Here is a 26,747-nt window from a genome sequence, read left to right on the forward strand (position 1 = left end):
GGCCCAGGTGGCCCAGGAGCCAGGGCAACAGCCTGTATCCGGGCATTCATTTTTCTCACACACGCAGCTGCTACAGTTTTCCGAGAGCCATTGTGACAGGTCTCTGAGGGGCTCCCAAAGCCACTCGCTGTTAGCAACTCCCACAATAGGCCGGTTGTAGCTTGAATTCCCTCAGGGCCAAGGGAGTGGTCCTGCACTCAGCAGTTTTGGAGGGCACCTTGCCGGAGTCCAAGGCCAGCGGGAGAGCCCTTGTACTCACTCCCTGACCAGCCACTCTCTCAAGATTAAGTACACATCGCCAACGCTGTCATGAATCAGGCCAATAAAAACCACTTGGAAGGCTCCAAAGCAGTGAAATGTGCAAAGCAGTAGGAGGGGAAGGGACAGACTGAAGCCAGTAAGAGGACTTAGCCAGAGGAGATACAGCAGTTCAAGACAACGCAGGTGATGAATGCCAGCCACGGTCCTTTCACAAAACGTATCACTATATCTATTTTTATAACACCTTTCTCCTTTCTCCCTGATGCTTCTGGAGAAATGGAATATTTCTAAATTTCCCTCACGACCTTTTCTGTGGAAAGAGAGGGAGAATCCTAGTCCCATGTCTGTAAGGATCAGAATGGGTTAATTCGTTGAAGGTTATTTGGAATCAGGGACCTTTCTAATGAAATGTCACGCCACCCACTCCCTGCCCTCCAGTGGGAGGTGTGAAGACACAAAACACAAAACACTCACTCTTAGGAGACTTGAGTAAGTCATGTTATTCAGTAAGTTTATGTGAAATATAATAGATTCTAATAACCAAATCCCCAGAAGTATGACACATACTTCACAAGTAGATCTTGGCAAGTCACTGGGTTTTTTCCCCTGGAAGACTTCAGTAGAACATGGCTATTTGTTTCAAGTCTTCAACGCATATCTTCAGCTTGAATCTTTCTCCCGAAATCTCATAAAATTAAAACTGAACCCTCCACTGAGACTGATCACTCACCTCTGCTTTACTTCCCCCTTTAGTCTTTATTTAAATAAATAAATAATTTACTCCTTGAGTCATAAGTCGAGCTCCACGAGGGCAGGTTTTGGGGGATCTGACTTATGAACTGAATTCTCAATGCCTAGATTATGCCTGACACGTAGCTGGTCTTCGATAATAAGTGATGAATACGTGAATGAAAGTTAAAATGTTGAAAGCATTGGATTTTTTTTAAGTTAGAAGATAGCAAATCATTTTATTTCTACTTCATAGAATTCTACGTCATACTTATTCTACTTGCTAGAATAACTTCAAGGGTCAAGCAGTGACTCTTGAAGGTGTAGGGTATGTTTGACTAGGGTTTTATTTGGCCAGCATTGTTTGCTTGGGGGTTTTATGTGTTTGTTTGTTCATTTTTTCGTTTAAATGTAAAAACACTTGGCAAGCATGCACTCCTAGTTTGCCGCAGTCTCTACCACTCCCTATTTTTATACCCTGGTCATAGGGCTTTACACATTTCCTGTTCTTGCCAGCCTCTGAAGACACTGAGTTTGCCAGCTTATACCCTAGTAGAAACTAGTTGACTGATTTGCTTAAACTAAGAGGTGTAGTTTTTCCCACATAATAATTTACATTGTGACTTTGGGCAAATTACTAACATCTTTGGGTCTCTTTCAACTCTCAAATTCTGTAAAAGCATCTATGCATTGTTTGACAGCCTATGCTCAAAGTCATCTGAACTATTTTGGGAATTCTTAGCTGATATCAAATAAAATGACAATTCCTCATGTGATTCTTTTATTTAAATTTATTTATTTATTTTTGGTTCAGTTGGGTCTTTGTTGCTGCGCGCGGGCTTTCTCTAGCTGTGGCGAGCGGGGGCTTCTTTTCATTGCGGTGCGCGGGCTTCTCTTGCTGCGGAGCGCCGGCTCCAGGCACAAGGGCTTCAGTAGTCGTGGCGCGCAGGCTCAGTAGTTGTGACTGGCGGGCTCTAGAGCACAGGCTCAGTAGTTGTGGCGCACGGGTTTAGCTGCTCCGCGGCATGTGGGATAAGGGATTCTCCCGTACCATGGCTCGAACCCGTGTCGCCTGCATTGGCAGGCAGATTCTCAACCACTGCGCCACCAGGAAGCCCCAAACACTTTGAATGCAGCTACTAACTTGCTTATGGGGCCCCAGCGTACAAGAAATACTGATGGAACCCTCCCAAATGTTAACATCAGAATAGTAAACGTAAAAAGATTATTTTAAATGACATTGAAAAGAGTACCTATACACAAAGCAAGTAAAAGACACGTATGTAACCAAAGAAAGAAATATGATGGTTTTAATTGCTTAAGATTCTTATAAACTTTAAAAGAAATTATTCTTTAAAAAAAATAAAGCACAGGACACTGTAAAAAGAGGGAGAACTAAGACATCCATGATCCTAACAAGAAATGCAAGTTTCTATTTTGCCTGTTACTTTCTTGCTTTGTCTATAGATAGTACATATATTTTTACATTTGCAATTATAGTGATTGAGCAATTCTGTATTTGGCTTTTTTTCGTATAATTACATTCTAAACATTTTCCATGTTGCCACAGAGTCTTCACAATATTTATTTTTAGTGATGGCATAATATTCCATCAAATTGCTTAAACATTCTTATGCTATTGCAATTTTAGTTTATTCTCAGTATATTTTTAAAAAATCTAATTGTCAGCATTACTAACTAAAATTCAGTACTGTGATTTTATTTTTTCATCCTTTCAATATACACTAATTTCACCAATTGGTTAACTATAAAAAGAATCCTCAGGAGTTTCAAAGAGCATGGAAAAGACATATTAAATTAGGATGAATTTCAAGCATTTGATGACAAGTCATAAATCACTCCAACACTTGCTAAAACTGCATGCTTGTAAAGGAGTAGACAGTGGATTCAAAGTGCCTGACACCAGTATTGCGCCTTGAGGAAACTTGATTCATTTCTCTCTGCCTCTGTCTTCTCATCTGCAAAATGGGATTAGTAATAGTGCCTATCATGTAAGACTGTTCTGAGGATTAAACAAAAAAAAAAAACGTTGCATGTTAAACACTTAGAACAGTGCCTTTCACACTGAAAGTGCTATATAAATGTTATCCTTTTAATGTTAGAATACCTTTACATTTTTTCTCTACCTTACAAGAATTCTACATGCAAGCAAGACAAGTGGTGAGTTTTAAAACTTTAAGGAAAAAAAAAAACAAAGTGAGATAATTTCTTAGCCAGGAGCAACTTCTTTTACTTCTTTTTCTAAGGTGAATTGGTTACAATTCACCTTAGACATTTGTGAACTATCATTCTGTCAGCATAATCGTAATAGTAAGAGTAAAGTAAAATAAGCACCACTCAGTGGCATGAAAGGATGAGGAATTCCAAAAGCCACTCTGTCTTCTCAGGGTGTCTGCTCTGAGGAGCTATTGCTGTGTGAAAGAAATCGTTATGCAGAACATATTTATTACCTTGATAGAGGATGACAGCCAAGTGTGTTAAGATCTATAAATGAGGCTTTCCCTGGTGGCGCAGTGGGTAAGAATCCACCTGCCAATGCAGGGGACACGGGTTCTAGCCCTGGTCCGGGAAGATCCCACATGCCACGGAGCAACAAAGCCCGTGCGCCACAACTACTGAAGCCCTCACGCCTAGAGCCCGTGCTCCACAACAAGAGTAGCCACTGCAGTGAGAAGCCCTCACACCGCAAGGAAGAGTAGCCCCCACTCGCCGCAACTAGAGAAAGCGTGCATGCAGCAACAAAGATAAGAGTGAAGTAAAATAAGCACCACTGGGCTTCCCTGGTGGCGCAGTGGTTGAGAGTCCGCCTGCTGATGCAGGGGACAAGAGTTCGTGCCCCGGTCCGGGAGGATCCCGCACGCCGCGGAGCGGCTGGGCCCGTGAGCCATGGCCGCTGAGCCTGTGCGTCCGGAGCCTGTGCTCCGCAACGGGAGAGGCCACAACAGTGAGAGGCCCGCGTACCACAAAAAAAAAAAAAAAAAAAAAAAATTACTGTCTACTCAATATTATGTGCCAGGCAAAACACTTGGACTTTTAAAAATATTTTAAAATCTGCATAACAACCTGGGCAGAAATATGACTACCCCAGTCTTACAGATGGGGAGACAGACTCAGTGAAATGAAATGACCAACCAAAAAACACAAGGTGCTGGAAAATGAGTGGCCAGCACTGACCAATTCAGGTTATGTTAAGGTTTGATAGGTAGGGAAGTTGTGAGACTCCTTTCCTGACTGTCCATCCCACCCACTTTCCCATCAAGGTCTCATTAGACATCAAAGGAGGTAAAACGCATTTTTTCTTTTCTTTTGCACACTGCAGGTACGAAGATGGATCAAGAGTCCGGTGGTCAGTGTGGACAAGCATCAGAGTCCCAGTCTGAAGTACACGGGCCCTTCAGTGGTGTACATGCCACCAGGGGAGCCAGACTTCGAGCCTTCGTTGTGTCAGACGTGCCTGGGAGACCAAGCTTTCCAAAGAGGGGTTCTCCCTCAGGAGAAGGAGTCAAGCTCATGGGAAACTCAATCCGCGTGCGAAGTAAGTTTGCTCTGGATCCATTCTTCTGAAAGGATTCTAGGCCTTTGTTTTTCTTGTATCCATGCCATGGTACGCCCCCAAAATTTATTTTTTTAATGCACATTTATAAAGCTTCTGAGGAGGACGTAGAATTGTGGCCTTTGTTAGTCCATTGCACTAAGTATTTTTTAAATAGACTTTACTTTTTAGAGCAATTTTCAGATTACAGCAAAATTGAGAAGAAAATATAGAAATTCCTATACATTCCCTACCCCTAGATATGCATAGTCTCTCCCACTATCAATGTCCCCACCAGAGTGGAACATTCCTTCCAACTGATGAGCCTACATTGACACATCCGCGCCCAAAGTTCATAGTTTACATCAGGGTTCACTCTTGGTGTTGTATATTCTATGGGTTTGGACAAATGTATAATGACATGTATCCATCTTTATAATATCATACAGAATAGTTTCACTGTCCTAAAAACCCTCGGTGTTTCACCTATTCATCCCACTCTTCCCCCAAACCCTGGCAACCACATATATCTTACTGTCTCCATAGTTTTGCCTTTTCCAGATGCCATGCAGTTAGAATCATACACTCTATTGTCCTAATTTTTTATGCTGTTCCAAGGCAGCAATGTTTTGGTCAACTAGAAATTCCTCCTAAGTTGTTTGATCACACAGAAATCAATTCTTGTATGATGTAAGAAAGATATCATAACTGTCATCTAAAGTTTGTAAACACCACTGAAATATTTATCTCAACTTGATTTGACCCACAAGAGAGAACTATGTCAATCTTTCACTGTTTTCCCATATATACTTATATTTTTCCTGACATTTTTCTCTGTTACTCCAAGAGTTTTGGGGATTTGTGTGTTTGTTTGTTTTTTAATTTTGCTAATTCAAGGAAACCAGATAACTGACTTATCTTGTAGGTTCTAACATTTCAAAAATTTAAGGTTGTATTTTTAACTTATAACTCAATTAGGCTTATTTAGTTTGACTTTTTAAACCGTCAGATTACATGTTTATATTATTTTTATTACCAATTTATTGACATAAAAATACAACAGTAAGAAGACAGGACATGTTATTACAAAGTACTATTAATTGCAAGTGATCTTCTAATATATTATTTCAAATCAGTGCATCATAAGATGATAAATGTTAATAACTTCTCCTTCTTTTTTTTTTGAAATCAGCATTTTCCAGAGATAAAGTAATCATTTTAGCTGCTAAAAGATAAAAACACTTGAATCTGAATTCCTTTTAACCCTGAGATATGCAATGTCTCAGAAACTGTTACCTCATGAAAAAGTAATACCTGCTGCCTACGTTCTAGGGTTATTGGAAATATCAAGTGAGATATACATGAAATATTTCATAATCTATAAAGTGTCACGCAAATATAAATCATCATTACTTATGTTTGCTGACGTTCATATTAGCTAAGCCTGTAACTGAACTAGACTTCCATGACTAGGTTAGCAGTTTGCTGATCTAGGAACATTTGTCATAGGGCATTTGTTGTTTAGCTAGACACTGGCTCAACCCCATGTTAGTCATAAAAGGTAATAAATAGATTTTAAATGCAAGGATTGGAAAACTTTTTCTGTAAAAGGCCAAATAGCAAATATTTTAGGCTTTGCAGGCCATACGGTCTCGGTCACTTTGATTGAGCTCTGCCCTTGTAGGGAAAGCAGCCACAGATAACATACAAATGAATGGGCCTGACTGTGTTTAAATAAAACTTATATTTATAAAAACACGTGGCTGGTCCACCAGCCATAGTTTGCATACTCTTGGACTCTTAAGAGTCTAAAAGAATTTGCCAGCTCCTTAGAGTCTAAAGAACTATTCATGACGCAGAGGCAGAGAGAGGGCTCTGCAAATCCTATACAGAGCGCAAATGCCTAGTCCTAAATATTTACTGGAGGGCCTACTATATGCCAAGCTGTTGGGAACAGAGCTAGATTAATGAATAAATGGAATTCCACTCAAGAGGAAACAATAAACAAAGAGCTGGAAGGAATTTAAAGCAACATTGTGATTCATCCTTTTACTTTATCTAGGATTATAGGTGAATCAGTCTCCAATTTACAATGGATTACCTGGTTCTGACTTAGCTGGGTTTTTTTAAGATCACCACAAACCAAAAAGACACTTATATTTTAACAATTTAAAAATGAATCTAGAAACTTCTCTGGTGGTCTAGTAGTTAAGATTCCACGCTTCCACTGCAGGGAGCATGGTTTCAATCCCTGGTTGGGGAAGTAAGATCCCGCATGCTGCGTGGCACGGCCAAAAACTAAAAATGAATCTATACTTTGTATCCTTTAGGGATTAAACCATGAAATAGTTCCTTGAGAAGGCACCTCTGTCCTTTTAGGAAGTGCAGTTGTGTGCTAAGTAGATGGAGAGGCTGTTAGATGGAGACCAGGCCTCGTGGCGAAGACCTCAAGTTGGCCCCTTGACAACTCCTGATGTGGATTATTTTAAGCAAGTCATTAATTCATCCTTCCTGCTCAATGTTCCCTCCTATGAAAACTGAGATTATTCATGCCGTCGAGTTTCCTCCTAGGAGTTTCTTGGTACTTTGCAGATGAGATGGACTTTTAAAATCTTTTATAAATGTAAATTTATGTGTAGTGTTCTAGAGTCAGGTAACCCACATTCTAGCGCCAGCTCTGTCCCAAGGTCGATATACGAATTTGAGCATGTCACAAAAGCTCTTCAACATCATGTGATGGGCCTAATCTAGTTAACTCTAAAGCCCTTTTTAGTCTGAAATCCTGTGGTTGGAATTTGATGACCTATAAATGAGAAAAAACTCTCTATTTGATGTATAAAGATAAAGCATAGAAAATGAGGTGAGAATGTTTCAAATAAAATAAGAAAGGAAACAAAGCACAAGTCCTTTATGAATAATTGTGAGGTTTTTTAATTTTTTTTTCCTGACTTTAAAAATAGTACAGTCTAAATGCTACTTTTGGGCTTCCCTGGTGGCGCAGTGGTTGAGAGTCCGCCTGCTAATGCAGGGGACGCGGGTTCGTGCCCCGGTCCGGGAAGATCCCACATGCGGCGGAGCGGCTCTGGACCCGTGAGCCATGGCCGCTGAGCCTGCGCGTCCGGAGCCTGTGCTCCGCAATGGGAGAGGCCACAACAGTGAGAGGCCCGCGTACCGCAAAAAATAAATAAATAAAAATAAATAAATGCTACTTTTAATGGCCAAAAATTTGCTAAGAGTTATAGTGCAGTTAGTTTGTGCCATGCCTTGCCAATTGTCTAGTTAGTAGCTTTTAAACATGTTTCTCCTATGGAAGAAACTGGGATATACGTATTGCTAATAAATCATCCAGAAGAATAGTAATATTGTGATGTTATTAGTAGTGCTGTCTAAAAATGGACTGTTTATTAAACAGACCTTTCTGGGAATGAGATGGGAAGAGGATAACATAGAGCTGTGTAAGCTGTTACTGAATAATGCATGCCAGTGGAACTCAAGTTGAAGTCAACTTTTAGTTCCTAAAGAGGTGGAAAACCATGTTAGTTTTTCGATGGGTGCATGTTGATTAAACATATTCAAACTCTGTTTTGAAGCATATCTCTCACAGCACCTCCAATATCCAGATAGACCTAGCTGGAAGGACAGGAAAGGAATGTTTTGGAGTGGCAGTGAGGAAGGAAATCTGGTGTGAGGGAAAGCATAGGACTGGATCAAGATGGCAGCCAGAACATTTAACGTCATCTCTTCTTCTTGCTTTAAATAATAGAAAACACACACGCATTCTAATTTATAGTAGTGCTAGAAAACAAGGTATGCCATTGTATGCATAAGGAATAATTAAGACTCTCTGAAAAACAGAAGGCAGGTAGGATTATGAAGTTGATGAGAAAACTACAGTCCAAAATGATCACATCAAAGACAGATCTAACAGATGGGGACACTGCAAGCTTATCTATTCAAAAGAATCCAGTAAGTTGGAAAATAAAGATGTTCCAGGCAAGGCTTAATAAAAGGAAAGCAGTGTTAAGAATATAAATGTCAGAAAAAATACAAGGTAAGACAAAAAATTGGAAAGGAACAAAGAGGAATATTTCACATTGATGAAAGATAGCTGCTAAGAAGGTAAAACGTTCACCAACCTTTATGAGCTTAGCAACATAACACGGAAATAGTTAAAGCAACAAATAATAGAAATACAAAGAAAAATTGAAAATTCATGTCACAGAAGAACATTTTTGTCATACTTCTCCCAGGAATTGCCAGTTCAAGAAGACTGACAATGTGTGAGGATAGAGGATTTTATTTTATTTATTTTTTAAAATTAATCTATTTATTTATTTATTTACTTTGGGCTATGTTGGGTCTTTGTTGCTGCGTGTGGGCTTTCTCTAGTTGTGGTGAGCGGGCACTACTCTTCGTTGTGGTGCGCAGGCTTCTCATTGTCGTGGCTCCTCTTGTTGTGGAGCACAGGCTCTAGGTGTACAGGCTTCAGTAGTTGTGGCACATGGGCTCGGTAGTTGTGGCTTGCGGGCTCTAGAGCTCAGGCTCAGTAGTTGTGCTGTACGGGCTTAGTTGCTCCACGGAATGTGGGATCTTCCCGGGCCAGGGCTCAAACCTGTGTCCCTTGCATTGGCAGGCAGATTCTTAACCACTGCACCACCAGGGAAGTCCCATTAGAAGATTTTAATAAAACAATTAACCAAATCTGATTTATGCTGAGATTTGTATATAAAGAAGAATATACTTTATTTTAAGCACACATGGAACAGTTACAAAAACTGACCAAGAATTAGATCATGAAGCATATCTCATCAAATTCCAAAAAACAGGAATCACACAGGTCATACTAGCTAATTACAATTTGATAAAATTAGAAATTAAAAACAATATGAGAGCCAACCACCATCCTCAGTCAATCCATCCACCTGGAATTCACATACATTCTTCCTATAACTCTGGGCTTACAGAGGAAATAAAAAGAGAAAACTAAATACTATTTTAAGTGTCTACCACACCACCAGGGAAATGCAAACTGAAACAATGAAATTCATTTGTTTTTAATCCATCAGATTGTCAATGGTTGAAAAGATTGATAATGTCATGGTAAAAGTATAGGCCAAAACACTACTGGTGGAAGGATTTTTTTGGCAATTTTCCTTTATTAAAAATTCTCATCTACCTCTACTTTAGATATGTACTTGCTTATGCTGACAATGGGGACAGGTACAGTGATATTCAGTTAGAAAAGCAAATCGAAGATGAATATATATATAGCATCATCACATTTATTTTTTTTTTAATTCGGTATTTCTCTTTTCATGTCTGTGTGTCTATGTGCGTGTGTATCTATGAGTATATGTGTGTGTCTGTGTAAATGCAAACAAAAAGATCTGGAAGTATATACATCAAACTGAAATAGTGATTACAACTTTCGTGTGATTCAAATGGAGAGATGATGAGGTGTGAGAGAGTAATCAAGAAGGACTTTAGCTTTGTCTATATTGGTTGAACCTCTCAAGACTATATTAATGTATTACCCGTGAGTTTGGGGAAAATATTATGCCCACCAGGAAACTCACTTGTAGAAAGGAAGTTATAACTCAACCTCATTGGTTAAAAGTCAGGCACCATCACAAAGATGGTTTTGCACCATGAGACTTTCCCATCACTACACTACAAAGAAAGGCACCTGGAGGAAAATGGAAACACACAATGTTTGTGCTCCCAACGTGCCTTGCTAATCCTTCTGTCTGTCAATCATTTTACCCTGCCCTGTGTGGTGTTTGTTGGTATGCACATCCATTCATTCTCTCAGTTCCCCCCAGTTTTTAAATCTAACATGTTCATTCTCCTATATCCTTCCTGGACCTTGCCTACATCTTAAAAATTAATGTGTTCTTTGTTTTTCTCTTTGCCTTTATTAGTTGAAATGGAAATTTTGTTGATGCAATTTTTTTTTTTTTTAACATGAAAAGGGGAGACTAAGAAAACTCTGCAGCCCATGCTGGTTATAAATCACTTAACATTTCAGAGGCGCTGCATGCCGAAGGCTCATGACTGATTCTCATTAACTTTGCCCTCTCATACGGGTTAAATTTGGCTGAGTGAGGATTTCCTCAGACTCCTCTGTCTGTGTTTCAATTGAAGACAGCTCGAAAGGTGCTTAGTCGGCTGCCAACAAATGAAGCCAGGGCACTGCACGCGGATTTTAAGGCCTGGTGAAGTCAGTCCCCTGGATAGAGCTGCCAACTTGAAGAAATTATTAACCACATTACTAACCCAAGAATTACTGTTGAGCCTTTGACATGATTAAGTATAAGGTCACTGCCTCTTCTTCCTCAGCAAATCACCACAGACAATAATAGAAGGCACTTTTAATTAAGCTTACTTGACACAGTTCTGGGAGAGCATCTGCCCCATGTGGCTTGTTCAGCATCTGGGATGCCATCCCTCCATCTGTTAGGCTATCATGGCTCAAGGAGGTGCACCGTTACCTTTATATTTCTTCTGAAAACTGTTGAGCTGTTCCTTTGAAGGCCAGGAAGCTTGGTAGTAAAATGGTGAGCTGAGGGACAGTCTCCATCCTGATTTACCTTCACATCATCTTGAGGTTTTCTGATCTTTCTTAAGAAAAGGCTATAAAAGACTTGAATCAACCAGATGGCTTTATAGACTTCTGGTTTCTTTCAATTTACATAGTAAAAATGGATTTTTATGAAGGCTTATAGGGAATAAAATAATAGTCTTTCCAATTGCCTTCTCCCCCAGTTTTCTGCTCTTAGTATGACATATCATGGTCTCTGGGGGATGTCGGGTGATTTCTAAACTTATCATCCACAATAGTCCTTGTTCTGCACCAAATTTTAAGCTATTTCATCTTTGAGAAGGCATTTATCACATGAAACAAAACATGAGACCACTAAGGCAGGGAAAAGAAAATACCCTATACTTAGGATGTGACAGAGTGGATGAAATTCTGTCCAGAGCCAGAAAACCTGGGTTCGAAGTCCAGCTCTACCACTGGTGGGTCACGTGAACATCCACATGCTACGTGATCTCCAGAGGCTGACCTGCAAACCCTGAAGAATAAAACAGCGCTGCCTACCTTACCCAGCTGATGAGATGATGGGGATCAAATGACAGAGCATGTGTGGAAACTCCTAAAGAAAAAAACCCATAAACAGCACTTGAAATATTATTAGTTGGCAAATACACTTAAGGGTAATACAAACTGAAAAGACTTTAAAGCAAGTAAATCAATCTTAAGCAAAACATTCATCACATTTCCAAACTTTCCTAATAATAACAGCAACAATAAAGAATACTACCTGGAAAGTGATATGTCTTGGGAAACATTAAAAATGATTTAATTGGGGACTTCCCTGGTGGCACAGTGGGTAAGAACCCACCTGCCAATGCAGGGGACACAGGTTCCCGGGAAGATCCCACATGCCTCAGAGCAACTAAGCCCGTGCACCACAACTACTGAAGCCCACGTGCCTAGAGCCCGTGCTCTGCATCAAGAGAAGCCACCCAGTGAGAAGCGCGCACACCAAAAGGAAGAGTAGCTCCCCCTCGCCACAACTAGAGAAAGCCCACACACAGCAAGAAGGACCCAAAACACAGCCAAAAATAAATAAAATTTTAAAAAATGACTTAGTTGCCCTCTTAGGAGAATGAAAACCCCAATACTCACTATTGCCAATATTTATCTGAATATTATTATTCTAAGACTAAGGCAGAATTGGAAAAAAATTAGTTTCTTTCCCCAAAAAACTTGGAATATTTATTCCTAGAAAGGCAACATAAAAAAAAAAAAAAAAGGTAGGGGTAAGAAAATAGAGGAAACTCTATTGGTTCCTCTTGGAGGTTTTCAATGTTTTTTCCTTTGTTCTACAATAATTTGAAGTGTCCTAAGTGACTTACAACTCAAGCATTTCTCTTTGGCTAAGAACCAGAGGAAAGATTACCTTGTTATCCTGTAGCTCTTGCTAAGAGCTACTAGTTAGCTGAAATTTCCATTTTTAGATTTCATATGTCTTTTACTATAAATCTATCTCCTTTTTGACTTTTCCCCATGATTTTCAAAATTTATGTAAGAATTATCATAACAGCATTATCGAGATGTTTAAAAATAATTCCATTTTCTTTATATGCCAACTGTTTTTATTTTTTTGTGTTCTCTCTCAGTTTCCCCCCTGTGTACCTAGTTTGTCCATGATTGTTGTCATAGTGTATATATGATAGTGAAGCTGCCTTTTTTCCACTTAACGTTTATTGGAAACATTCATATGTTGTAACAAATTTCATATTTATTATGGTTAACATTGCATCAAATTGATGTCGTTTAATGTAACCATAGACCTACCATTAGTCCTTTCATTTTCTTAATTTTTTTCTCTTTTTCATAAGGCTGCAAATGATTTTTTCCCTCTCAATTTGAATAACCTTAGAATAAATTGAACCTTAGTATGAATCCCCAGTAATGGAGTAGAGTTTAAAAATAATTATTTTTGTCAAAATACTTTCAAGACCAATTTAGAAAGAATCAAATAAATAAAAATGGTACCAGCACTATGTGAATAAACTTACTCCACTAGCCCTTTATCCCTTGAAGGTAGTGGTATGTTTTAATTTTTGTTCATTTAATGAAATGACACTTCAGTGATGTGATATGCATTTCTTTGATTACCAGAAAATTTAAGAAATTTTTCTATTTTTCAAGTCATTACTTGTAAGTCTTCATGAGAATTGTTTTGTTCTATCCTTGCCTCTTTATTTGTCAGAATTTTGCATTTAATTTTGTCAATTTAAATGAATTATTTCTATGTAGTTGACATTCTCCTTCAACTTCTTTCAAGTCTGTCTGGGGCAGATTTTTTTCCCACTCTATGTCTTGGTTATTATAGCCACAGAAATGAACCAGGTCTGCTTTTTGCACTACTAGAGAGAGGATATCTACATTTAAAGCTAAAATAAGCACACACTCCTCCACCCAAAAAGGTACAGAGCAAAGCCCTAGTGCCAACAGAAGGGTTGCACATGAAAGAATGCTAGGTCCTGGGTGATTATGGCTTTCTGTCTGTGCCACATGCACGTTTTGTGTCTGGCCAGACAGCTTGATACCCAGGACGCCGGTTCCTCCTCTTCCAGGAGTACATCTGTGTTTCCAGTCCATGTTTCCAGGGCTTGTAGAGCCAGGAAGCCATCTCCACCCACTTGGTGCTGCCCTTCTCTTCCAGAGACGAGGGCCAGGACTCTGGAGGGGCATTCTTCCAGGGTCAGGGCACAGGAGGAGGTAGCACAGTGTCCCGCTCAGCCCCTCACCACCAGGCACTGACCAAAGGCTCGCTTGCTCCACAACCTGGCATACACTTCTGCTGTATTTAAAGACATGACTTAAGTCACAGGACTTACATGTGAGAGTCAGACTTTGGAATAAAACAAGTTTCTGCTTTCATCCAGAGCTCACTTCATTTTGATTACCTAAGCTCTCCTATGAGGTCCATCCCACCAGTATGCCTCCTTCCCAGGAGATAAGTCTGGAAAGGGATAAGGGAATCCATCCAGGTTATTTAGGACATAAAATATTCCAGGAAAGTTACTCTCTGTCCTCTCTAGAAATCTCTAGCCAGTGGTTACACTTACGCTTGGGTTGGAGCATATTTCGTTGGCTCTTGTTGTATGTAACCAAATCTATCCTGCTTCTAATTAAACTTATTCCTTTTAGTATAGTCCTTCCCAGAAACCATACGGCTATTTTCCACTATAATAATACCGCTTCTTAGTAGTTTTGAGACTTTAAAAATTTTATAAGAAGGCTTTTTACAAACTACTAAAAATCTACAAGCAAGAACTGAATTTAAGTGATAAAGCAAGTTTAATTGTATCCATTTGATATTTTTGGTCATTATTTCTCTTTTTTTCTCAAAGTTTACAATTATATTTTTTTCTTGGATTGTTTTTTGAAATAATAGAATTGAATCTATCAAGAAGCATCCCTATAGTGTAAACTATAAAGAACAAGTTAAACAAAAATGTGAAGAATTTTGAGAAAGACAATGATAATTTCTTAAAACTTAACTCTAAACTTAACTTTTGCAGACTTGAAAAGACTCTTCTTATAAACGTTCTAAAGACAAAGGAAATAAAAATGATTAATATCACCTTGATATTCCCTATTCACATAAAGTAAATTGCTTCTGGTTCATTCTGCTTGCACAGAGAGACTTTGATAAACACCTAAATGTGCCAAGACACACATTTGTCTGTGGTGTTCATGATAAATAAGCCATTCTATTTTCACTTGTCTTTGTGAGCCCGTAAATAAATCAATCTATTTCTAGGCAAGATTCTAGCAAAGCTCAATTTGGTGACATCATCTCTTCAGAGAATCATCACAACCAGTAGAAGTACACTGATATTATGTGACTCAGCTCTGTTCCATAAGAAGATTAAACTTTTCTTATCGACCTTGAGTAGCAGACATTGGCATAAGGGCATATTAAAAATCCCTTTGAAGTCAAGCCAAACTTTACAGCTTGCTATCCATAATTTTAGTGTACTTTTCCAATGTCTATCAGCCTTGATAACTATAAATACACAATTCTATCCTCAATTCACTTTTCTCTCTTGTGCTGATAGGTGGTTTTCCTTTTGAGTTGATTTTAAAATGACCTTTCAAGAGATTCATCTAGATTTCTACTTGAGGGAAAAATTTGAGAATTCAACACCTCTGGCTGGGTTAGATAAGTAGCAGACAGGTGGCTCCCTAGTTAAGAAAGGGAGCAGGGGTTATAGATCTTTGTAGATTAGAAAATGCTAAATGCATTAACTTGGTCCGTACCAAAAGAAGAAGAAAAGAGAGAAATGACCATTACAATTCTCTTCTTGGCTTAGTATTGTGGAATCAGCAGCACTGGCTTATTTTTAAAACAAGTAATCTGATATTAGCACAAAGGCAGACCTTTCCTGTAGTGACCACACATGCAAAATGCTAAGAGGGACATCAGAATGTGGAATGCCCTCCGAGCCACCATTGGTTTGTTCTCTCAACTAGTGTTTATTGAGAATTTCTATTACAGGCCAGGTAGGAAGAAGTATCTCATGCAGTGCTTCCAGGAGAAGGGAAAATACTGATAATTAACCGGGCAGTTATAAGACAGTGATACGTGCTACCAAAGGGGAAAGTACTTAAGAGGGTCCCATAGCCCACTACTGAGGGTCGATGAAGGCTTCAGCAGAATAGAAATCTAAACTAAATAGTGAAGGATGATGTACCCCAGTGTTCATAGCAGCATTATTTACAATAGCCAACACATGGAAGTGACATAAATGTCCATTGACAGAGGAATGGATAAAGATGTGGTATACCTGTATATATATATATATATATATATATATATATATATATATATATAAACACACATCATACACACACACACACATATATATATACCAGTCATATATATTACTCAGCCATAAAAAAGAATGAAATAGTGCCATCTGCAGCAACATGGATGGACCTAGAGATAATCATACTAAGTTAAGTAAGTCAGACAGAGAAAGACAAATATCATATGATATCACTTATATGTGGAATCTAAAAAAATAATACAAATAAACTTATTTACAAAACAGAAATAGACTCACAGACATAGAAAACAAACTTATGGTTACCAAAGGGGAAAGGTGGAGGAGAACGAATTAGGAATTTGGGATTAACAGATACCACACTACTATATATAAACGAGATTAAAAAAAGACCTACTATATAGCACAGGGAACTATATTCAATATCTTGTAATAATCTATAATGGAAAAGACTGTGAAAAAGAATGCATATATATATATATATATACATACACACATATATATGTGTATATATATGTGTGTTGTATATGTGTGTGTGTATATATATATATATATATGTATATATATAACTGAATCACTTTGCAGTACACCTGAAAGTAACACAACATTATAAATCATCTACACTTCAATTTAAAAAAAAAAAGTGAAGGATGCGTAAATTAGTGAGGTAAGGAAAGGTGAGGAAGGAGAAACCCAGGCAGATGGGACAAATAACCAAAAGCCTGGAGAACTCAAATGAGAGAGTAAATTTGGAGCAAGGGAAATGAAGCTGAACTGGGACACAAAGAGTTTAGATCATTAAGGCTTTTCACAAGGCATTTTAAATAATTTATAACTATCCTCAGGAAACAAAGATCCATTGAAATGTTTCCATCACAACAGTGTTATCATTAGGCATAAAGAATGGATAGGAGAGAGTCAAATTCCAGAAATTCTTCCATTGGAGATTTATGGTTTTGGATTAAGGTTTATGGCTCTGACCCTGTTGAGGATAAATATGCTTGAGATTTAATACAATAAGCTTGATTCTCATTTCACAAAGAAAAACAAAGATTCCAGATTTGGAAAAGGATAACATTAACCAATTTACTAAAAATTCCCTCATTATTAAAATGGGGAGGGAGGATGAGAGTCTGAAACCATGAACAAACTGTCATTTGCCAACTTTGTTGTTATTTAGTGACTGAAAAAAAAGGTAAAATTAAGATGTGGGAGAATTGAAAAGTTTCAAAGAGGATTGTAGTTGGAGGGAGAAGGAGACAGAAAGAGAGGATACGTGTGATCACATGCTCACATGCTCTAAGCCATTTTGTGTTTGACTTGAGGAATCCAACTGTGTCTTGCAGAGGTAGAGCCTACGTGGATCAGAGTCAAGGAGTTCTCTCTGTTGGGGCTGATTGTACATGTGTAAGCAAAAAGCTGTAAAAAGCCAAGGAGAGTGGATGTTTGTAAAATGCATCTGCACCAGTGTCATCAGTCTTTGTATGGGAAGATGATACCACTGACTTTGTATCAACGCTGGGTGTGGTTCCTAGCGCTAAAAGCTGGATTTGTACTGATCTGCTCATACTGTCTTGCCTAATCTCACAGAAGACTAATAGAACAAATTTTCAGTAGACTTGGAGGGTTAATCTGACTGACCTTCCCTGGGCTTAAACAAGGGGCCTTGGTCTTTTAGCACAATGCTCTAATCAGCTACTCTAATCAGATCCATGGTTTGCAATACACACAAGGAGAAGAAAGTAACAATATTTGAAGAAGTGGGGAGGTTTTTAGTGATTTTTAGCCACTGAAGAATGCGAAAGTTCCAATTTTCTTCATAACTGAAATCATAACAGCTATGAGCACTCGGCTGTTCATCAAAGATACGAGGAGGAGTCATGAGGCTTTATTTCATGGATTAAGTCTAAAAGCTGTATGTACTTTCATGAAGTCTCATAATGGATTGGTAATGGTTATTATGAATGATAATATTTATTTCGACAAGTCAGAAATACAAAGTACAAAAGATGTTTAAAGTGCAAATGGCATAGATGGTTTCACAAATGCATAGGTTGAAATTACCTATAATTTCAGTGACTGTCATAAATTGTATGACATAAAGTTGGCTCTGGTTTTCATTTTCATGGTAAGGACAGCTTGTAAATCAATGACATGACTCATGGGTCTCAGGGATGGGGCATCAACCCAGCACCTGCTTTCCCAATCAGTCAAGTTACATTCACATCCAAACACAAATAACCGTAGTCTTATTAATCTCAGCCACGAAACTTGATATTTCAGTTTTGAGAGGACAGGCAAGTTTAAGCTCAGAGGGTTCATTTCCTCCTGGTGGCATACACCATACACTTAATGCATAAAAAACTGCTATTTCTTTCTGAGGAACTTCTCAGGGTTGAATGCCATTTTGGGTTCTGTGTTTGTGGCTTTGCATGGGCCATATATAGGTAAATTTTACAAAAGTCCACAGCAGATGTCACTTTGAGCTGAGGCCATGTGACAAGCAGCAGCGTGCCACCCTAACCTCACTCTGGGGAAATCCAAGCTTCGCAGTTGCCACACAGGATGTCTCATCAAAAGAGGGATTTTCCCCTCTGCTCTGGAACACGTTACTTCCTTCCCCTTCTTCAGTTCTACCGTACAGAAGTACTCTCAAAACAGTAAATGAAAAAAAAAAACAGTTAATGATTTTCCCTGTCATGAGTGACTGTACTTGGGGGGACTGTAAGGGGGTAGGGGTAGGGAATGAGGGGTGGGTATTCGAGGGCCGGGGTGTAGAAGAGGCCATAAGAACAAGATGTCCTGAGCACTCTGGTCAGCCCACCATGTCTATGGGCATGCTATTGATAGTGACCAATAATAAAAAAAATAATAATAATTGTCTCTGACCCATGTATGTATCAAGCATGGTTTTGGTGTCAGATTTCAATTCAAAGCCCAGCACTGACACTTACCAGCTGTATCCTTGAGTTTCCCCACCTACAAAATGGATAATAATACAAACTAAACAGGGTTGCTGTATGGTTTCAACGAGAAAATGTACAGACATTGACTACATTTCTCTCTGCTTCCATCTTCCCTCAAACCTCTTCCTAGCTCCCCAAGCCTAAAAGAAGTCAAACAGATCTAACAGTGAGAGTCATACGGTGATTCTGAACTATGTGTCGTGAGCCCAATGTACTACTTCTATTTACTTTGTAATTTGTTTCCGTAGGATACTACATTTATTAATCACAAGCTTGTGTCCCATGTCTTTTCGTTCAGCAAAAAGAGAATTAAAATAGGAAGTGAAAGTTGCAAAACAAGTACATTATTAAACAAGCTTGTGTCAGTGTAGCTTTTTTAAAACAAGTGAGCTTTTGACCAGTCAAGGTATTCTGTCAACTTATTTTTAGTCTCATTTCCAAATCTCTTGAATGAAACTAGTGGGAAAACTGGAGGAAAAATGTTCGAGTTTGCTTTTCTCTAGGGCAAAATTTTGAGTATTCCTACCCCCAATTCTGAAGGCTAGCTCTCCCCTGAATACCTATTATGGACAAAACCACACAGATTGTTTGCTCAACCTACACTGCAACCTGAAATATTCTCACAGAAAAATAATTCCACTGACATTTTTTTCCCCATTGAACTGCAGCTCCTTCTGGAAAGTCAGATTCTCTGTATAATCTCAAGATCATCAAGCAGGTGTGTCTTTATCTTTAATTCTAGGAAATAATTGCTGCCTGGAAGATTAAACTATTAGGGCCTAAAACATAAATAAAACCAGAACTCCTAGAGTTTTTTTATTTTTGTTTAGAGTTTTTCTCAATTTTAACCTCAAGACAATTTTTCTTCACCTATAAAGGAAAAAATGCAATAGAATTTTTAAAACATAAATAATAATTATCTATAAATTAATGAGCAGCATCTTAAGCTTTCTGAGAACAAGCCAGACAGTAGAATTCCTTCGTGCAAGGTTAATGAATAATACAGATTAGAAAACCACTAGCAATTTATTTCCATCACTGATGGGACTTTAAAACTATAAATTAGAATGAAAATAACAAGGCCATAACTTGGCATATAACGAATTGCCCCAATTATACTTTTGTAATTTACTTTCAATTTGCCTCCATTCAGGCAATTTAGAACTAAAATTTAATCATTAATATATTAAAGATGGCATATATTCTTTATTATTATCATATTCATCCATTCTTATTGATTCTACATTTCCTATAACAGAAGACAAAAGCTAAATAGGGAAATGTATTGATAACAATGCTTTTAAGTATTTTTTTACTTGGAAGATTTGAGAATCTTTTTAAGGATTTTTTTTTTTTTTTTTTTTTTTGCGGTACGCGGGCCTCTCACTGTTGTGGCCTTTCCCGTTGCGGAGCACAGGCTCCGGACGCGCAGGCTCAGTGGCCATGACTTACGGGCCCAGCCGCTCCGCGGCATGTGGGATCCTCCCGGACCGGGGCACGAACGCGTGTTCCTTGCATCGGCAGGCAGACTCTCAACCACTGCGCCACCAGGGAAGCCCTTTTTTAAGGATTTTTTATCACTAGTTGAAATACCTATTCAGCCTGTCACTGTGTAATCTAGTTCATACTCAAGGACAGGTTACTGTTTCGAAGAGAAAAAAACATTCTAAATGTTGGAAGGGTTATAAAGCAACATTGGGTAAATTTCACATGTTCAAAATAGCTCCACCACTGGCCCAGACCACCTATCTCCTTCACTCTTATCCCTTATTTCAAAGTTCCATTTCAACACTGAGTCGGAGAGACATCTGGATCAGCAATCCATCCTCCTGCGACCACTGTCCTTTAACTGCTCTCCTCCTTCAATTCAGTGAGGCCTGAGTCCCAGCATCACAGCAAGCGCCCCAGCACATTCAGTCCCCATCACAGTTTTCATCCCACTCATCTCTGGTCTGCTGTTTTTCTTACTCAACAACACCACTAACCCCCTCACTTTCCCTTTCTACAGCATCCTCTGGGACTGTTGTCAGTAAACACCATTAAATCATTCAACTTTTCCTCAAAACCCTCCCTCTGCCCTCTCACCTTGTTACGCAAGATGGCAATATGGGCCACACATTAAACAGGGTTTGTCACCAATAAACAGGGTTTGTCACCAACCCTGTCAACAAACAGGGTTTGTTTTGAAAAAGCCAGATTAGATTTCTCAGTGCCTCCGTTAGGGTAATGTGCCCTGTGAACCTCCAAGAGGGAAGAGCCTGCGCATTACCCAGATGCATTGGACCCAAAAATTTCCTATAAAGAAACATCTTTAGGAGACCACTGTCTTAGTTGAGACTTGGCTTTCTATGGAAGATGATACTGCTTCTCCTGCACCCTCGAGTAGAAATGGCCTCTTTTCCAGCCTCCTTTACCTGGAGGTAAAGAGCTTGGCTCTAACATAGGCTCTGAGAATTTCACTACCTTTACTCAACCACAGTCTTCACTGGCATCTTCTACTAACCTCCAAGACACTTCTTCCTATTCTTTAATCACTTTGGTGGTTGATGTCATAATTTTCTCTACTCTTTCACAAGCAGTCATTCTGGACAAATCCAATATTCACACTCACGATTCGGCTAATAATAACAATAGTAGTAGTAATACTGACAAGTAATAGATTATTTTTGAATGTCTTCTGTGCGCCAATAAGTATCTTTAACACTTGACATGTATTATCTCATTTAATGTCCACAAGCACTATAAGTAAGAGATATCATTACTTTCAATTCACTGATGAGGATCATGACATTATTTAACAAGTCCAAGTTCACACAGAACATTAAGTGGCAGAACCAGGATTCAGAGCCATATTTAGCTGATCTACCATATGGGACTGTTGTCAGTCTAGCTTCCCGCTTTATAGCTACTCAAACTCTTCCATCAGACCTCTGTACCCCCATTCCACGTCATCCTACCGGCATGGCCATTTGTTGGATCTTGTGATTACCCTAAGCTCTTCCTTCTCCAAGTTTTTATACTCTGCAGTTCCCTCTTGACTAAGGCTTTCTGCCCCCATCTCCTCCCTCACTTTCACTGCTTGCCCTTCTCCTCCATGCCCTCCAATCATTTCCCTTGTACCCCTGCTCTTCATCACGGAGACCTCATCTTTATCTGCTGAAGTGGCAAGTCCTCTCTTCATCTACCAGAGATTCCTACAGTGTGTTAAATGTGGGGACGACCCAACAAGCTGGGCATAGTTTGTAGGCAGTTTAGAGCAAAGAAGACACTGACAGGATTATAAAACACATCTATCGGGACTTCCCTGGTGGTGCAGTTGTTAAGAATCCGCCTGTCAATGCAGGGGACACAGGTTCAAGCCCTGGTCCGGGAAGATTCCACATGCCACAGAGCAACTAAGCCCGTGCGCCACATCTACGGAGCCTGTGCTCTAGAGCCCGTGAGCTATAACTACTGAGCCTGTGTGCCACAACTACCGAAGCCCATGCACCTAGAGCCCATGCTCCGCAACAAGAGAAGCCACCCACCACAATGAGAAGACCGCTCACCACAACAAAGAGTCGTCCCCGCTCACTGCAACTAGAGAAAGCCTGCGTGCAGTAACGAAGACCCAACGCAGCCAAAAAATAAATAAATAAATTTATTTTTTAAAAAGTTGAAAAAACAAAAACCAAACACATCTATCATCATTTGAGAGATCATCTTTGAGTATCACCTTCCTCCCCAACGATCTGGTACCATCAGGAGCTATGGTGTCCCAGAGCAAGCTTCACATGTTTGCTGTCATTCCTTATTCCTCCATAGTCCTTTCTCTCTGTGCCCGGAGTATATTCTGTGAAATCACAAACTGATGGGATGTTGAGATTAGAAGGGGCCATAAAGTTCACACAGCCCAACACCTTCATTTTACAGATAAAGAACGGAGGCCTGAAGAAGCCCATAAACAGACATTATCAAAAGAAACGGCTGAAAGATTAGATAAAGGTAACAGAATCTGCTGATGCCCTTTCAAAAAGAGATTTATTTCACCAATATATCCCTGACTACTTCTTATCTGTCATGCTGTCATAGTTTTAGATCTAAGCCTCCTAGTGAACCCCCTGTTCATAAATATTTCTCTTACTCCCTCGCTGGTTGAGAAGCTCGTGTGTTATCCGAGGACAGGAGGGCCCACTGCTCTTCACAGCAGCACAATGAGGCTCTTTCTGTTGGGTGGGACACTTGGTCTAGATTTCCTCTGCACCAGATGGCTGTCCCCCAAAGGCCCCAGAGCTCCTGGGATCATTAGGATTCCAGATGTTCTTGCTACCGTTGATCTGCGGTAATGCGACCCCAGCTCTCTTCTTGCCAAGTATGTATTCAGCAGTTAGACTATGTTCAGATATGTTGTTTGGCATGCTCCTAATATATGTGATCATTTTCATTTTCCATTTTGATCCTCAAAATAGGCATTATTCAGTATTTAAAGATATTTAGAGTTTAACTAGTTAAAAAAAAAAAACCAAAAACCTGCTGTATGAATCGTGTGTTGTAGAAATGTATTAGTGAACATCTGAGACAATCTAATTCCCAGGTCCCAGAGTTCCAAGGCGTCTCCGTTCTTAATACATTGATGTTCTGAATTCAGTTATGCTCTTTCCAATTTGCAAAATAACTCATTTTGTATGTTCATCAGTAGGATGTACTCTGCTATTAGAAAAAGCTTTTACTTTAGTGTGCTCCAGATTGAAGACCCTTATTAAGGCTGGTCTGCCTTATTTCCCAGTAGTACTAATTAAAAGTACTAATTATTTCCAGACTAGTATCTCAGGATCATGCATGAAAGTTTTGAGGGAATTAATTTAAAAAAAAAAAAACTGACTGATTTTGGGAATCATATGAGGGAATTGATATTCTTTAGACCCAATTAAAAAAAAATGCTTTTACGTCAGTCCATTTGACTTTCGTTCTTACTTCTTCGGTTTCAGGTCTATTCTGGATTTCTGCCATGTGGGACGTAGTTGCCAGAATCCTCTTTCTTTATATAGCAGTTAGTGTCATTAATGTTGAAAGGGAACTTACCTCACTCCTGAAGCTAATAGGCTTCTCAAAAGCAGTTTTCATGCCTAATTCTTATCATTTATGAAGGATTTAAACCAGATTCCCAAGATCCTTCTTACATTTAAAGTCAATGATTCTCTTAGACCTTAGGGTCATTTTCCTAATTCTTAAATCAACCCATTTGTTCCTCTCATGAGAAATAATCCAGGTGTGCTTAGGCAGGAGGTCGGTTATTTACTTTTCTATGCAAAAGTTGGGAGAATGGAAGAAATATTATCTTTCCAGCTGGAAGGCAATCCTTTCCCAGAGATACGTAAAATCCCTTTAAAATGTTTTTAGATTCCAGAACAATTATACCCTAAATAATTATTAAGTCACATAAACTGAGGGAACCTTTCTATTGGGGAGTAAGATTTCTATTCACACATTTACAAGTACAAAATTTTGTGAGTTATGCGAATTGTCTACAGTATACTATTCTCAATGGCAAGTTTATTCTATTTTAGATGCTCTGGTATTGCAAACATGTAACTTATTTACTCTTTCAGTATACCTTTGCTTGAGAAAAGAGAATATTTTGGGGGCAAGCCATTTCTATAGATTTAGACCATGCAATCGGACATAAAAAACCTTCCTAAAAAGTAAGTGTATATATAACTGGAATTGAGTTTATTTTACAAAAATAAAGTCAGTGAAAGTGAATCCCACAAGTGGAGTGCACTCACTCAACAATGACTTTATTTATAAATAATACAGCAGCATTAGAGATGCTTACTGTGGGTGCTTTTCTGTCCAACTCTAATGCTGTGGGTTGGTTAGGGAAACAAAATAGCAGCAATGGCATCTACCTGAATCCCATTAGCATTTGGGAGTTAATATCCTGATTTTTGAGGAGTGAATTGGAGCTCAAAAGGTAGCAAACCATTCCATTCTGCAATTATTATAATTATCTCAAAAAACTTTAATATTCATGGGACTTCCAACCACTGTGGCACAGTGGTTGGGAATCCGCCTGCCAATGCAGGGGACACAGGTTCAAGCCCTGGTCCAGGAAGATCCCACATGCTGTGGAGCAACGAAGCCCGTGCGCCACAACTACTGAGCCTGTGTGCCACAGCTACTGAGGCCCATGTGCCTAGAGCCCGTGAAGAAAAAAAAACACTTTAACATTTAATACTTAGAAAATGGCTATTTCAGATATTTGAGTTGCTGGTAAGCTACCTCAAAATAGTTATTTCTTAATGATTTTTTAAAAATCACTTATCTAGGGCTATTGATAGAAACAACAAACTCTGGGGATGAAGCATAGAAGCTATTATAGGAGGAGAAAGTACCCAATAGTATGTAAAATATGTTGGAACTGAGTCATATGTAAATTTTCTTTTTTAACTTCTTCACTCTTAAATTCTAGTTCCTGGAATCTCTCCTTCATAACTGACTCACAACCTATTTTGGGACAAACCTGCCAGTACTACAACCCTTTCACTGTATATTACAATCCATATAGAAAAATCAGAGACTAATGGAATGATCAAGTAAGACTGACTGGGCTTCCCTGGTGGCGCAGTGGTTGGGATTCCGCCTGCCAATGCAGGGGACACGGGTTTGTGCCCCGGTCCAGGAAGATCCCACATGCCGCGGAGCGGCTGGGCCCGTGAGCCATGGCCGCTGAGCCTGCGCGTCCGGAGCCTGTGCTCCGCAACGGGAGAGGCCACGACAGTGAGAGGCCCGCGTACTGCATAAAAAAAAAATAAAATAAAACTAAGACTGACTAAGGAGCCTCTCATACCTGTAGCCCTATGTTAACACTGAGCACTGGCCTCCAAGTCAAGGCTGACCTAAACTCAGTGTTTTGAAGTTATGTCTCCTGATGCTGTGTTTGGAAAAATGAGTTGATTAGAAATACTAAGTTTCTAATTTAGGTGAAACACTTGACCTTGTTCTTATTTAAAATAGTTATTTTTTCCTACTTCCTTCCTGTCAAAACCTCTCTAAACCTTTTAATAATGAATTTCATTATTTTTAAGTAATCCCTTTTCTTTTTTCTAAAAATAAGCTACATTTTCATCTTCATCTTAGTTGCTTTCTCTCCTTTTGTTTACCATGTTCAGCTAATTTGTTTTCAGAGTGTATATTAACTCCCTGGCTTTAAGAAGATTCTCTCCAGGGAACTGAATCTTAGGCCTAGAAGGGACATGAGCACATCCCTCTCCTTCAGGAAGAGCCACCCAAGGAAGATACCATACAATAATTATTTTTTATGGCTCTAGAGAAGATTGCACAACCTCAACCTGTATCTCATTTCGACATAGAAATACTCTTATTCTGCTTAAACAAAGCCTTTATACTTCAACCCCAGCCTGTTTTCTTTTGTTTTATATATAATGCAGATAGCCCACCACCTCCTTATAAAATGCTCTTCATACACTCAAAGAATGTATTCATTTGTCATCTGGACTTCTCTTCAAGAGAATGAATAACTGTCCTGTTTACTCTTCTTCCTGGTCTTATTTTCCAACACTTGAATCATTTTGCCATTTTCCTGGTTATTTTTTAAACAATTTCCAACTTCTCCAATCAAGTCTCCAAACATGGACTCCAGGAATTCACCTTTCAGAACAATAATAAGTTGAGATCACCTAACACCTCCTTCACGTCATACTCTCATTCTACATTTATTTATTTTTATATTGGTCTTTTTACATGTTTTATTATAAAAACCAAATTTTTGAATCTAGATTTAGATTTTTTTTAATGCAACTGATTGGTTTAAATGAGTGTGTCTATATAGAGTAGGTGTTTTAATGCAACACTGATGACATACATAA

The 26,747-nt window shown here is 39.0% G+C and overlaps 1 protein-coding gene across 1 annotated transcript in view; it reads left to right on the top strand.

The window, feature by feature from the left end:
* The window catches only part of SGK1 (serum/glucocorticoid regulated kinase 1), a 111,523-nt gene that overhangs the window by 41,548 nt on the left and 43,228 nt on the right, over positions 1-26,747 (top strand). Inside the window, exon 2 of the mRNA XM_060167272.1 lies at positions 4,331-4,546. Within this exon, the coding sequence (XP_060023255.1) occupies positions 4,331-4,546 (216 nt within the window). The remainder of the gene's footprint in view (positions 1-4,330; positions 4,547-26,747) is intronic.

The sequence above is a fragment of the Lagenorhynchus albirostris genome, chromosome 12, assembly GCF_949774975.1.
Source record: "Lagenorhynchus albirostris chromosome 12, mLagAlb1.1, whole genome shotgun sequence".
Classification (NCBI taxonomy): Eukaryota; Metazoa; Chordata; class Mammalia; order Artiodactyla; family Delphinidae; genus Lagenorhynchus; species Lagenorhynchus albirostris.